General features: G+C 39.6%; 1 protein-coding gene across 2 annotated transcripts in view; it reads left to right on the top strand.

Moving 5' to 3' along the window:
- The window catches only part of PLA2R1 (phospholipase A2 receptor 1), a 121,957-nt gene that overhangs the window by 72,975 nt on the left and 34,546 nt on the right, over positions 1-14,436 (top strand). For both annotated transcript variants that reach the window (XM_043488310.1, XM_043488309.1), the window contains exons 12-17: positions 2,257-2,459; positions 4,515-4,660; positions 9,392-9,476; positions 12,079-12,211; positions 12,761-12,796; positions 13,441-13,598. In XM_043488310.1, coding sequence (XP_043344245.1) covers positions 2,257-2,459; positions 4,515-4,660; positions 9,392-9,476; positions 12,079-12,211; positions 12,761-12,796; positions 13,441-13,598 — 761 coding nt within the window. The remainder of the gene's footprint in view (positions 1-2,256; positions 2,460-4,514; positions 4,661-9,391; positions 9,477-12,078; positions 12,212-12,760; positions 12,797-13,440; positions 13,599-14,436) is intronic.

Below are 14,436 nucleotides of genomic sequence, written 5' to 3'. Positions count from 1 at the left end.
CCACCCTCCATCATGAACACCAACTAGTTCCTCTGGCCAGTGGAGTCAACTGATGGCCTTTATATGGACCAACTCTCTCTCTTGACTTCAGTTTCTTCTACTTGTCATGCAATCATGTTTACTTGTTTATGACTGGTCATTTTCACCTCTGTGGGTTTCTGTGACCATCACCGTGTGTACATACGTAAGACTATGAGCTTCCTGCTGGTGCCTAACACAGGGTGGTGCACCCAGGTATGACTGAAGACATGAACACTCACGCTTTAGCTTCCTTGCTCTTTCTCCTCTTTCACAAACACGTTTCCATTTCTCTAGGAGGGGCTCTTTGTACATCTTCCTCTGTCTTCTTCCTTCTCATTCCACTTTTCATTATCCCTCTGTTTAGCCTTTTTATTCGTGTGCATGTGTGTGCTAAGTCACTTCAGTCTTCTCCCACTCTGCAACCCCATGGACTACATAGCCCATCAGGCTCCTCTCTGTCCATGGGATTTCCCAAGCAAGAATACTGGAGTGGATTGCCATTCCATTCTGTAGGGGATCTTCCCAACCCAGGGATCAAACCCTTTATCTCCTGTTTCTCTGGCACTGCAAGCAGATTCGTTATTGCTGAGCCACTGGAGAAGCCCTTCTATCAGCATAAAACAACACAAACATGGCTGGCAAGGATAATGCCAATTACCCTGTATCTACAGAAATTGAAGCCATGACTTCTGAAGGGAAATTCAGCAAGACAAATATCTAGTGCCAAGTAACTATACTTTTTAAAGTGCCTTTAGTTTAAGAATCATCACAAGTCTTCATATGCTTCATCTATAATCATTTACTTTTTTACAAGCACCCCTTGAAAACTCTTTTCTCCTTTTAACATCCTCCAAAATGTAGCTCAAATGTCTCTACTTGCAAATACTTTACCGATGTCCTGAGGCAGACTCCATCACCCTTTCTGAGGTCTTCCCACAGAAATGTTAACGCACACCGTTACTATAGTACTTCACACAGTATGTCTGCTACAATTAATCCTTTATTTGTTTGCGTCTCACACTCAACTATAAGAATTGGGTTTTGTCTTGTCCTTTTATCTCAATCAGCTAATAATATACAGCCTAGTCTGGTATTCTCAGGTGGCTCAGTCAGTAAAGAATCCACCTGTGATGCAGGAGACATGGGCTCAATCCCTGGATTGGGAAGATCCTCTGGAGAAGGAAATGGCAACCCACTCCAGTATTCTTGCCTGAGAAATCCCATGGACAGAGGAGCCTGGCAGACTATAGTCCATGGGGTCACAAGAGTGACTTAGTGACTAAACCACCACCACTGGTATGTAGATGTAGATAAACAATTTTGTTGTTGTTGCTGAATGTTGATTTAGTTCATTGAATGATCACTCCGGATTCAAGAAAAAAAAAGCCTCATTTTTACTCAATTTTTGTTCTATTTTTGGAGGGGATTTTCTACTATTCACTGAAATTTGAAGTGTATTTTTCAGCTACCATATGAGTTGTATACATTTGATGACAAACCTGAGAATCTTAACCTAGAAATTGTTTTTACGGGAAAATATGCTTCATTTTCCAGTATGTTCAAACATACACAAAAGAATAAAATGGGGCCTGCCCATAACAAGATGGTTTTTCCCTGATGTCTGCCCCCACTGCTGCCCCCAGAATTTCACCCCATTTGGAATATACTTCATTCTCCCACAGTGAGGTGAGGTTCTCTGTTGAGTACCTCACACACTGCCTGACTCCATCATCGATGTATTTTTCCCTGTTGAATCAATTTCTCAGAGGATCAGCACCATGCATTTTTCATTGCTAATTTTTCATAGTAGTGTTTGAAAGCACAGTGTACAGGGTAGCTGCTCAATAAATTGTGAGTTAAGATTTCCTCTGCACAGTTAAAAAGCCCAATAATTCAAAGTAGAGGCATGTTGGCATTTGATGAGATATGAGGAATATTTTCGGTCCCACATTGGAACAGCACCTGATTGCCCATCATTTGCCATCTGAGCTCAAAATGCCCAAATTTCAGGCTGCATAGTCTCTCTTCTCTCACTTTTCGATCTACTATTCTTTTCTCCAGAGATGAAGAGAAATGAGATGATCATGCCGCTAAAGCATCCTTTTTCATCTTTATTGTTCTGGTCTGGGTGCTTCATTACAAGATGTCAATTACCCAGGACACTCTAAAGAGCTGTCTTCCAAGCACAAAATGTTCTAGTGGTCCGGTAGTACAGTGTTGTTTTCTGCTTTTTAGGCTACAGTGGTGGCTGTGTTGTCATGCGAGGGAGGAGTCACCCTGGTCGCTGGGAAGTGAAGGACTGTAGACACTTTAAGGCGATGTCCCTGTGCAAGCAACCAGTGGAAAATCGGGAGAAAACCAAGCAAGAAGAAGGATGGCCCTTTCACCCCTGCTATTTGGATTGGGAGTCAGAGCCTGGCCTGGCCAGTTGCTTCAAGGTAATGTGAAAGTTACATGGGCATTCTCAATGGAACCAACATTATTTCAACTTTGTCCGTGTATCCTGAGTTCCTTTATTCCAGAACAGTGCCTGGCAGACAGCAGGCAGTTAGTATTTGTTGGCTGTCTCCATCCCTTCAGTTATATTCCAAAATAATTTTTAAGTCAAAGTGTTGACAGATCCTGGTGACACCAAGGCCTCCTCATGAGGACTGATATTAAGGCTCCAGTCAATATTATTCTTATTGCCTACAAATGGACAAGGCAGACACTCACTGGGTATGGAAATGGTACAATTCCATATTGTCTGTAAGCCAATGAATAAAGTTCTTATTATGGAATAATGCCATTCTGCTGCCAAGAATAGCTTTGGCAGCTTTTGATGATCAAAAGTTTATGTATATATGTTTTGTGTGAAGAAATGTCTTTTTGCAAATCATCTTCAGATCCTAGATTTAAGTCAGTGTCTATTATCTTCTCAGAAATATATTTTTGAAATATGATGTTCTTGTTTGGCAGCTTTATCTTTGGTTCATCATATAAATAGATATTTCCAAAATGCTGGGAGAAAGTTCTTCTCTGGCACATGGGCACATGAAGAGCAGAATAGAGACAGCCTCTGTCTCTAGAAATATTGCAGTCTCATAAATGGCTTGTGAATGCACTCAATTTACATGTATACATGTCTAATCCTACATTAAATTCATGGAATAATGGGCCCAGGAGTAACCTCACAGAGCAATAAGTTAAACCTTGGAAATGAGTATACTGCAGCATGCAGTGAGATGGGGTGATTTACCCAAGATCACAATTATTTATTGACAGAATAAATTCCTGGTGTTGGGACTACCTGTCCAGTGCTTTTTCTACTACACATTACCCTGATACATCAACAAATATATGGTGTGTTTGATAGGCATAGCGGTAGGACTTATGAATTTAAAGTGATTTGAAAAAAGGTTCCCAGAGGAGGTGAGTTTTGACATATAATTTAAAAAGACGGAAAGTCTTTGCTGTGGTCCATAGGACTGGGAAGGCCATTCATTCTGGTCTCAGCAAATTAGAGCCTGGTGAAGCCTGGCTGCAGGGTGCCCGCCTGGCATCAGAGACTCAAGCATAGCATCAGACAGTTAAAAATGAGGAAGGTACAGAGGTCTGGGATCTGAAGCTCTGGCTCATTGGCTCCTCACACTTGACCTTAAATAAAGTCAAAAGCATACTTTCCATTTGACCGACTTCTTCATGCCACTTGGAGGACAGCTGAGAAACAATTTAGGTACAGCTAAGACCCAAAGGCCCTAGAAATATAGGTGGCACTAGTGGTAAAGAACCTGCCTGCCAGTGCAGGGGACATGAGAGATGCAGGCTCGACCCCTGGGTCAGGAAGATACCCTGAAAGAGAGTATGGCAACCCACTCCAGTATTCTTGCCTGGAGAATCCCATGGACAGAGGAGCCTGGTGGGCTATGGTCCATGGGGTCACAAAGAGTTGGACATGACTGAGCATATAAAGAGCACACAAGACTCAAAGCCCTAGAAATATACCTGTCTTGGGTTTCAGGTCTCATTTCTCATTTCTTCCCCTGAGTCAGCCAGATTCCTTCAGCCACGGAATATTGGGTCTAATCCTAGCTCTGCTAGTCTGTGGCTGTGTTGACCTGAAATTTGTAACCTGAATTTGTAACCTGAAATTTGTTGACCTGAAATTGTAAATTTCTCTTAGCCTGACTCTCCTCATCTCTTGACAAACATTTTACTAAGGTACAAGCATATACCAGTCATAGGATATTTAGGAGGGGGGCAAAAAGAATTCTTATGGAGGAAAAGAGTCTTCATCATATCCTCCTCATATCTTTGTTTTGAGAATAAAATGATATAATAGTTTTTAGACAAGTAGATACATTTTAGTTCAATAAATGTTATTTCTCCTTTCTCGGTCAAGCCTTTAATGTAGAATAATGACAACAATTATATTACTGTAATCCTTTTGTCCAGAGTTAAACAGCCTTATGTTATTTATTACTGTGTCAACCTTTTTCCCTTTTTCTATACAGGTATTTCACAGTGAAAAAGTCCTGATGAAAAGAACATGGAGAGAAGCTGAAGAATTTTGTGAAGAATTTGGAGCTCATCTTGCAAGCTTTGCCCATATTGAGGAAGAGAATTTTGTGAATGAGCTTTTATATTCAAAATTCAATCGGTAAATACTTGTTAATTTTGAAAAATTGCAGTCAAATATTTTGTCTCCCAGTGATGACTTCTTAGGGTTGAGTATTCCAAATATTTGGAGTGTTTGGGATATTCAAAACCTCAAGTATTTAAGTTTAAAACCAACAAGCAACTAGTTGTGAGAGCAAAATACATACTTAAAATTTTATATTTATATTGCACTAAGTTCTCATTCCATAAAACAATGAACAAAGTAATGGTTGTTTTGATACTTGAAATCTTTTCTGTGTGCCTCATAACAGAATTTTAGAGTTTTTCTGCCAAGTTCAGAAATTACCTATCCCAGTGATTCTCCAAGTGTTATGTGAAGGTCTGAAGGGTCCTGAACCCCCAGAGCAGAAGTGATATCTGAGGGTCTGGAACGTCCTGAACCCCCAGAGCAGGAGAGGTCAAGTGGGCAGTCAGCTTCTTGTTCACTGACTCGAGTCACGAGAGTAGGTCCAACCGACTTCACTTCCAGGTGTTTTGTATGCAAAAGGGATCCGTGTGAGATTTTGTTTGAAAAAAAGAAAGTCTCACTAATTTTTTAAAAAAATCCCAATCCAACCTTCTAATGTTACATTTGAGGAAAGAGGCATTCACTTGTTCGCATCCATCTTGCAAGTTTACAGAATCTTCAATTCTGTGAAGTTAGAAAATCAATCAAATTTAAATTTGAAGAAACATAAGAGGTCTTGTGCTACCTCCAGTCCAGTAGGGGAATTTCTTCTACCAAATGCCTATGGCCATCTACCGTCTACATAATTCTTTTCAGTTTCAAAGTGCTCCTTACTTGGGATATAATCCATTCCATTGTTGGAGGCTAGTTTCAAAGATCAACTTTGTAGTAAGCCAGAGCAATACAGATCAAGTCTACTCAATTTTCAAATATTTGAAAACAGCCATCATGTTCTCTTTTAGCACGCCTTCTCATTCCTTGGCCTCTTACTGTAGAATGTTCTTGTCTTAGCATGTATTTTGGGAATGTCTTCTGTGAAAGGGACACTACTATATGCATGAAAGTGAAAGTGATAGCCGCTCAGTCGTGTCTGACTCTTTGTGACCCCATGGACTGTGGCCTGCCAGGCTCCTCTGTCCATGGGATTCTGCAGGCAAGAATATTGGAGTGGGTTGCCATGCCCTCCTCCAGGGGAATCTTCCCAACCCAGGGATCGAACCCAGGTCTCCTGCACTGCAGGTGGATTCTTTACCATCTGAGCCACCAGCGATGCATGGGTGGCTGGAAAATGCAACAGATGTGACACAAAATCCTACCCCTGAGGATGCTGTGGTCTGAGAGGAGGAGGGGTGGCACACTTTCATTCATTTATTTTAACACAAACAAATATAATACTGAGTACTGTGTTCCAAGCTCTGGAAGTCTGAAGTCTCAATGAAACACTTATCTGAATCTCTGAGAAAATCCAGAACTACTTTTTGAGGAAAATCCTGGCCTACCCCATAAGTTTCCTTTAGGACCCTCCCCTAAGAAGGTTAATGTGTAACACCACCAAATTATTCACCTCTAGCATCTATAAAAATGACCTTAAAGGTGGTACTATCTCCCAATGTGTGTCTCATGGAATACTCCAGGGGAAATAGGGGGGTTTTGTGGTCAAATATGTTTGCAAAACAAGGTGCTATCTTGGAAATTTGCCATATACATTAGTATTGTAAAGGCTTCTAGAAGGAAGCTCTTTCTTTGACCACAAAACTTTTTTTTTTTTTTTTTTTTTGATACCACTTATCTAAAATGCCATAGAACTGCTAGGCCCTGCAGGAAATACTGGCCTGAGACCATGGTTCCCAAACTTGGCTGATTCTCACACTCACTTGGGAAACTTGATAACAAGGTGCCCTCTAGTCTCATGCCAGGGCTGCTGAGTCAGACAGATTCTCTGAGGCTGAGGAAAAGTTCAAGAAGCTTCCTGGTTTATTGGATTGTTAGTCATGTATGCGGCCTCAGATCCAAGGGAGATGTGATCATCTCCACTGTTATAAGTTGTAACTTGGCTTCACGACCTCAATTCAGTCAGTTCAGTTCAGTCGCTCAGTCATGTCTGACTTTTTGCGACCCCATGGACTGCAGCACGCCAGGCCTCCCTGTCCATCACCAACTCCCAGAGTTTACTCAAACTCATGTCCACTGAGTCAGTGATGCCATCCAACCATCTCATCCTCTGTCATCCCCTTCTCCTCCTGCTTTCAATCTTTCCCAGCATCAGGGTCTTTTCAAATGAGTCAGTTTTTCACATCAGGTAGCCAAAGTATTGGAGTTTCAGCTTCAGCATCAGTCCTTCCAATGAACACCCAGGACTGATCTCCTGTAGGATGGACTGGTTGGATCTCCTTGCAGTCCGAGGGACTCTCAAGAGTCTTCTCCAACATCACTGTTCAAAAGCATCAATTCTTCAGCACTCAGCTTTCTTTATAGTTCAACTCTCACATCCATACATGACTACTGGAAAAACCATAGCTTTGACTAGATGGACCTTCATTGGCAAAGTAATGTCTCTGCTTTTTAATATGCTGTCTAGGTTGGTCATAACTTTTCTTCCAAGGAGCAAGTGTCTTTTAATTTCATGGCTGCAGTCACCATCTGTGGTGATTTTGGAGCCTGAGAAAATAAAGTCTGCCACTGTTTCTACTGTTTCCCCATCTATTTGCCATGAAGTGATGGGACCAGATGCCATGATCTTAGTTTTCTGAATGCTGAGTATTAAGCCAACTTTTTTCACTCTCCTCTTTCACTTTCATCAAGAGGCTCTTTAATTCCTCTTTGCTCTCTGCCACAAGGGTGGTGTCATCTGAATATCTGATTTGATATTTGTCTTGGCAATCTTCATTCCAGCTTGTGCTTCATCCAGCCCAGCATTTCTCCTGATGTACTCTGCATATAAGTTAAATAAGCAGGGTGACAATATACAGCCTTGACATACCCCTTTCCCTAATTGGAACCAGTCTGTTGTTTCATGTTCAGTTCTAACTGTTGCTTCCTGACCTGCATACAGATTTCTCAAGAGGCAGGTCAGTTGGTCTGGTATTCTTATCTCTTTAAGAATTTTCCAGAGTTTGTTGTGGTCTACACAATCAAAGGCTCAGCCCCTTGTAAAACATCCTTTCATACTTGTGTATTGTAAGGTCTGCCCTATGAAACACTACATGCAAACTGCCTCCAAGTTTGCTGTAACATCAAGTTTCATTATATCACTTCTGTTTATATAAATTCTCACACTTGGAATGTCTCACAGAATTCAGTGTCAAGTATCTATCAAATTATTGATATTCACAAAATCACACCTAATCACAAAAGCTATATAATGTATATTCTACTCTTTGTCCAAGACTGCCAGGGAGTTCAGCCAAATCTCATGCTTAATTATATCAAATAAACCATCATTTATTAACAACAATTAATAATATTAATAATTATTATAATTATAACAATAAATAATAATAATAATGCTCATCATTAGCATAGTGCTTCTTCTTCTTCCTATGGCACTATTTTTCTATTTTTATTTTCATCATATATTAACTAGTTAAAATTATACAACTTTAGGCAATTGTTGGAGGGAAAATAAATACCAGTTCATATTCTAGGAGTGAGTATATGGCAGGAAAAATGTAGAACCCTGAATTCAGTGAGAAAAAGAATAAAAACTTCTCAGCACAGGGAGAGTGATGTGGGTCTTCAGCCTGGTCACTGAGATGAATCTGCCTGGCTTAAGCTTCAGGCAGCATTCTCACCTTCCCACAACCTTAAATGTAAGCTATAATCATGGCAGTGACCAGTGGGTCTCAGTGATGCTGGAACTTTCTAAGTCACATTTTACTTTCATTTGTATCATTCAGCAAAAAGAGCTCAAACATCTGAGGAGATACTTCACAATAGGCTTGTTTCTGTGCACTAAGGAAAATAAAGCCTCTGTCATGACTTCTCAATCCTTTAAATCTTTAATTCTTCAAAATTATCCTCAGAAAATTATCTTAGTGAGATGGTTCATTGTACTATTAGCCTTTATTGCTTGATGTATTGAATACTCTGTGATTTAACATATTGCTCCACCACATAATAGGAGGGAAGATGGTTCTCTGTGGGGCTTCTCATGAAGTCTAACCAGTGGTGATGGCTGAAGTTAATCTACCATGCCTCAGACTGATTCATCGTGGAATTATTTACCCTGGGATATGGTTGGAGGAACCAAACCCGCTGTAAACCTTTTATTAAATGGTGGTGGTGGTGATTAACCCTCAGAGAGTACATGAACATTTGACAAAAGAACAACGAACATAGAAAAGTAATATAAATATGCAGTAAAGTAGTAAATAAATAAGGAAAAGTCGGGAAAAGATGTTCCCAAATTTCTTACCAACTCACTTTCATGTATTCTTGCCCTAATTGAAAGGTGTTGCCATTCCTAACGACCATGAGAAAACCATATTCTCAATATGGGCAGACTTTTCTCCCAACTGCCCATCCCCAATGAGCATACCATACAAACCAAGAGAGGTGGGAAGTGAGATTAGTCTTTGCTCAGTTCATTTTATAGCTCTGGTTTTGCTTACGGGAAATGGTCAATAAATGCTTGCTCATTTATCAGTTCTGCTAGTCGTGTCAACTGTCTCCTGCATAACTAAATACTTCAAAGAATTTTTGAACCTGTTACATAATATTGTGAATTCATTGCAAAGGGCCAAGTTTTAGTTTTTCTCTTCACAGGACAGAAGAAAGGCAGTTCTGGATTGGATTTAATAAAAGAAACCCACTGAATGCTGGTTCTTGGGAATGGTCTGATGGAACTCCTGTAAGTCTTTCCAAGCTGGAGAAAAGGAGATGAATTTAAAGCAGGTGGCCCTGGAACCACTTGGTAAACCAACCAAGAGAATCTGGAAAGAACAGCCATGTTCCCTATGACTCAGACCTAAATCAAAAACTGCCCCAGACCTTGGTATTAAAAGAGTTATTTCAGCAAGGTCTTGAGAAACCTTTGCTAGCCAGATAGTTCCAAAGCTAGCTATAAAATCTCATCCTAAAAGGAAATCAAAATCTCTGAAAAAGCCCTGAAAACCATCTCCCATGTGAAGAATCTCCAGCAGAGAAGCAACTATTCTTTAAAATAATACCATGCTTCCTCTGCCCCATCCTCCCTCTCCTGCATAGCACCTGATCATATGAGGGTGAGACCCTTGTCTATGTCACAGTGAAAAGAAATATCTTCAGTTTCTCTCACTTTAAAAGAACAGAAATGCCAGGTTTAAGAAGCTGCACCTCCTTCTCAGTCAAAGAAAATTATTTGGGAGGAAAAAAAAATTGTTTTTCATTCAGCCTCTTATGTGTAAAAGCCTCATGTAGGAAAGAAGGAACTCACAATTACATTTTTTTTTCAGGCACTATGAGGATTTCTGAGATCTTCCTCATGATAGGGAAAAAAAAACAGAAGCAGTAACCCAAATTAAAATGAGATCCATCTGAAGGCACAAGAAAAATCAAATTGTATAGTTTCACCAGTGAACTGGGGTTAGCAACAGCCTGCAGTAAGCATTTAATACAGCTCCTATTCATTGAGCCCCAGTTAAGTTCTGAGCACTGAGCTGAGTGCAACCCTGCATCATCTCTTTTCATCATTACAGTGATTCAGCATAGTGGGTGTTAAACTGATTAAGTAGTTTGCCTAAAATAATACATAAGAGAGACAGCATTTGTATATAGGTTGTCTGCCTCCAAAGCCACAATGTCATAAAGTCTCCTCATTGGCAAAATAGCAGCAGCCAAACTTTGACATAGTAAAGATCAATAGGGAAAAGGGATCTTTAGACCTGATACATAGATGGTGTTCAAATCGGTAGCAAGGAAATGGTTTTCAGAAAAACTATATGCTTAAGTGGGAATAAAAATAATGAGTGTGCTAGTTGAAAAAAAAAAACACAATACCATGCCAGTACTGCTTCTTTGACAAGGGCTCCAGGACCAGAGGTCAGGAAGAGATCTTGGAGATGACCTAGCCTCACCTATCTATTCTGCTGATGAAGAAGCCAAGGCCCAGAGAGTGGAAGGGGCATAACGCAGGGTTGACCTGCCCCATTAATGGCAGCCACCACATAGCACAGTTGGGTGGTTACCATCAATATGGCACTTGGAAAATAAAATGTGGTGCATAGAGGCTGACAATGTCTTTTAGTAAAACAAACAAACTTATTAGTAATAGGAGAGGCATAGACAATTTGGTTCAGAATCAATGAGATAAAGCCATGAAGCAGTGGACTGAGTCCCTCACCACTTAGCACTGGATAGAATAAGTATCAAACTCATGCCGTTCTCTGAATCTGAGCTTTATATATATATATAAAAGTTAGATGAATTATTGCATGACTTTGTACATATTTGAAGGCGAGTATGTGGTGGTGGTTTAGTCGCTAAATTGTGTCAAACTATAGACTTCCCTGGTGGCTCAGACGCTAAAAAGTCTGTCTACAATGTGTTTTGAGACCTGGGTTCAATCTCTGGGTAGGGAAGATCCCCTGGAGAAGGAAATGGCAACCCACTCCATTACTCTTGCCTGGAGAATCCCATGGATGGAGGAGTCTGGTAGGCTACAGCCCATGGGGTCGCAAAGAGTCGGAGACGACTGAACGACTTCATACACTTTGCGACCTCATGGACAATATAGCCCGCCAGGCTCCTCCGTCCATGGGATTTCCCAGGCAAGAATACTGGAGTGGCTTGCCATTTCCTTCTCCAGGGGATCTTCCCAACCCAAGGATCAAACCTGTGTCTCCTGCATTGCAGGCAGATTCTTTACCCCTAAGCTACCAGGGAAGCATAAATTGTTTCAAAACCCTCTTTTTTTCAGATTTTTACCTGAGTCTTACTCATGGTCTGTCCACATTTCTGTCAAGTAGTCATTAAATCATTGAGAAGTTTGAATCTCTAGTCAATACTCCTGTTGTATGATCATTCATAGAAATAGATAGTTTCTTGATTAAAGCTAGGGTTGACTTAGAAGTTAGTATTAGAGACTAAAAGCAAAAGAATCTACATCAAAGATGAGATTCAATTCTGAAAGATCCTTGAGCCACTAAAAATGGATCCTAGAGTTAGCCTAACCTTAAGTGAGAAAACAGTGCAAGTTCACCTGACTTATTCCTTCTGGAGAAAGGAGTAGCATGCCTCTTTTTAAAAAAACAAACAAACCAAAAAAAAAAAAAAAACAGAAAAAGAATCTTCAAGAAAAAATGCTGAAGTTTTCATTAGCTTGCTTTTCACAAATGTGGAACCACCTTTAACTGGCATCATAACTTGCTTACTCCAGAAGTCTGTTGTGATTTTCTACAGGGCTGCCTTTTTGATCATTTGAAACCTTTTGTGGGGAATCAGTATTAAGGAATAATGAACTTCATCTGCTGCAGGTTGTCTCTTCATTTTTAGACAATTCTTATTTTGGAGAAGATGCAAGAAATTGTGCTGTTTATAAGGCAAATAAAACATTGCTACCCTCATACTGTGGTTCCAAACGTGAATGGATATGCAAAATTCCAAGAGGTAAACATATTAAGATCTTTACTATTTGTTTGCTTTCTAATCATCTATAGCATTTTCCCAAGGCAACAGTTACAGAGGTCTAAAATTTAAGCAGTAGCAACAACCTTCATGATGAACCAGATTGCACCATTTTAGCAAAAATTGTCTATCATGGTGGAATGAGAAAAAATGATACCAGTGCAGTATGCTAAGCTAGTGGGAAATGAAGATAACTGCCATGTTGTGGAGTATCATATTTTGCAAGTACAACCTGGAAGAAATGTCACTGTGACATTACAAACAAACAAAATGACTTACCAGATGAGTAAGTGAAAGCACCAGCACAGTGTGTGACAGACAATAAGTGCTCACAACCTTTTTTCCTTAACCAGAGCGCTCTCTTGAGCCTCCTCTTCAAGTAGGAGAACTGATCACTTTCCAAACAACATCTGGTTCTCAATAATCTTTTAAAAAGCAAAGTCCAAAATATTGTGTTTAGGCCTGAAGTAATTCAGATATAGTACATCTGAATATAAACGTCACTCACACTGGCTTGCTTTTACTTTACAGATGTGAGACCCAAGGTTCCATCCTGGTATCAGTATGGTAAGAACTACCCCTGAATTTCTAACTTTATGCTACTTTATACCATTACTCTGTTATTACATAGCACCAATGGAGTTACTCTTTTCTTGTGTCAATTAGGGACTAATTTGTTCAAATTAACCATTCATAAATAATCAAACTAGGGACTTCTTTTGTGGTTCAGTGAGTAAGACTCGACACTCCCAATACAAGAGGCCCTGGTTTCATCCCTGGTCAGGGAGCTAGATTCCACATGCCGCAACTAATGATCCCGCATGCCACAACAAAGATGGAAGATCCCACGTGCCACAACTAAGACTCAGTGCAGCCAAATAAATAGATACATATTTTTTTTAAATCAAAATGTCATTAAATATTACTAAAGACTAATATCATAGCTTAACTCCATTTTTATGGCACATGATTTTAAAATATGCATCTAGCCCAGACTTTGGAATATACGTGTTTCATATATGAAAGAGACCAGTGAAAATAAGTAAACTGTATACTTATGTATGTGTGGGACTAGGTGTATTCACACACATTTTCTCAATGTTGAGTGACTAAATTACACATGTGAGGTCAATCATAGCACACCCTGTTTAAGTTTGCATTACATTGCTCAATAACTGCTGTATCACTTCCATTGCTTATTTCTCTTTCAGATGCACCCTGGCTCTTTTATCAGGATGCAGAGTACCTTTTTCATATTTCTGCCTCGGAATGGTCCTCCTTTGAGTTTGTCTGTGGCTGGCTGCGCAGTGATATTCTCACTATTCATTCTGCACATGAACAAGAATTCATCCACAGCAAAATAAGAGCGGTACTTAAATTCAACTAACTATGAGAAACTCAGAGCTTAACTCCTTCTTTAGTCCTTGAGGAGTTTTGTTTTCAAAAGACTTCAGACATTGATTTGTTTCATTGAAAGTCTTAGATTTTTAAGAATTGTTTTTCCTCCTGTTACAAAGATTTAGAGGAAATAATGGAAACACAGGTTTACTATGCTCGTGAGTTATTTCACTTCTCATGCTTTTCTAGCAACAAGGATGAGTGAGTAGCATTTTATTGTTTTGTGAGGTTCATTCCATCATTCAATGCATATTTATTCTGAATCTACAATTCTAGGGACTGAGGTTTTATCAGTGCTTACAATAGATCAAATTTCTACCCACCTGGAGCTTATAGTCTAGTCTAGGAAAGAAGACTGCAAGCAATACAAGTAAATAGAACTACGTAGTATTTTAGAAAAAGGTAAGTGGATAGAGGCATGCAGGAAGATAAAACACTGATGACGAACAAGGACTACTGGGAGGTGCATGCTGTTTTAAAATTCCAAATTTTACTTATAAGAGTATAATATTTTTTAGACTCTATACAGAAAATGATAAGGAGTGGTTCTACATTTCAACTTCAGATAAAGACTGGACTTAATCCTTTGAGAAGCTAGGCTAATTAGAAAGGAGCATGAAAAATCTGTTAAATATGAAATAGACTACCAATGAATAGTGTCAGGTATTCAGTGTATTCCTTCAGCAAGCATTTACTGAGCATTAGCTTTGTCTCAGGCACTGTGGTATTTGCCAAAGACACAAAAATGTCAAGGACACAAAAATGAGATATAGTCAGTGTCTTTAAAAAGCTGGAAATAACACGATGTA

The sequence above is a fragment of the Cervus canadensis genome, chromosome 15 (genome assembly GCF_019320065.1).
Source record: "Cervus canadensis isolate Bull #8, Minnesota chromosome 15, ASM1932006v1, whole genome shotgun sequence".
Classification (NCBI taxonomy): Eukaryota; Metazoa; Chordata; class Mammalia; order Artiodactyla; family Cervidae; genus Cervus; species Cervus canadensis.
This window is presented reverse-complemented; position numbering and strand designations above follow the sequence as displayed.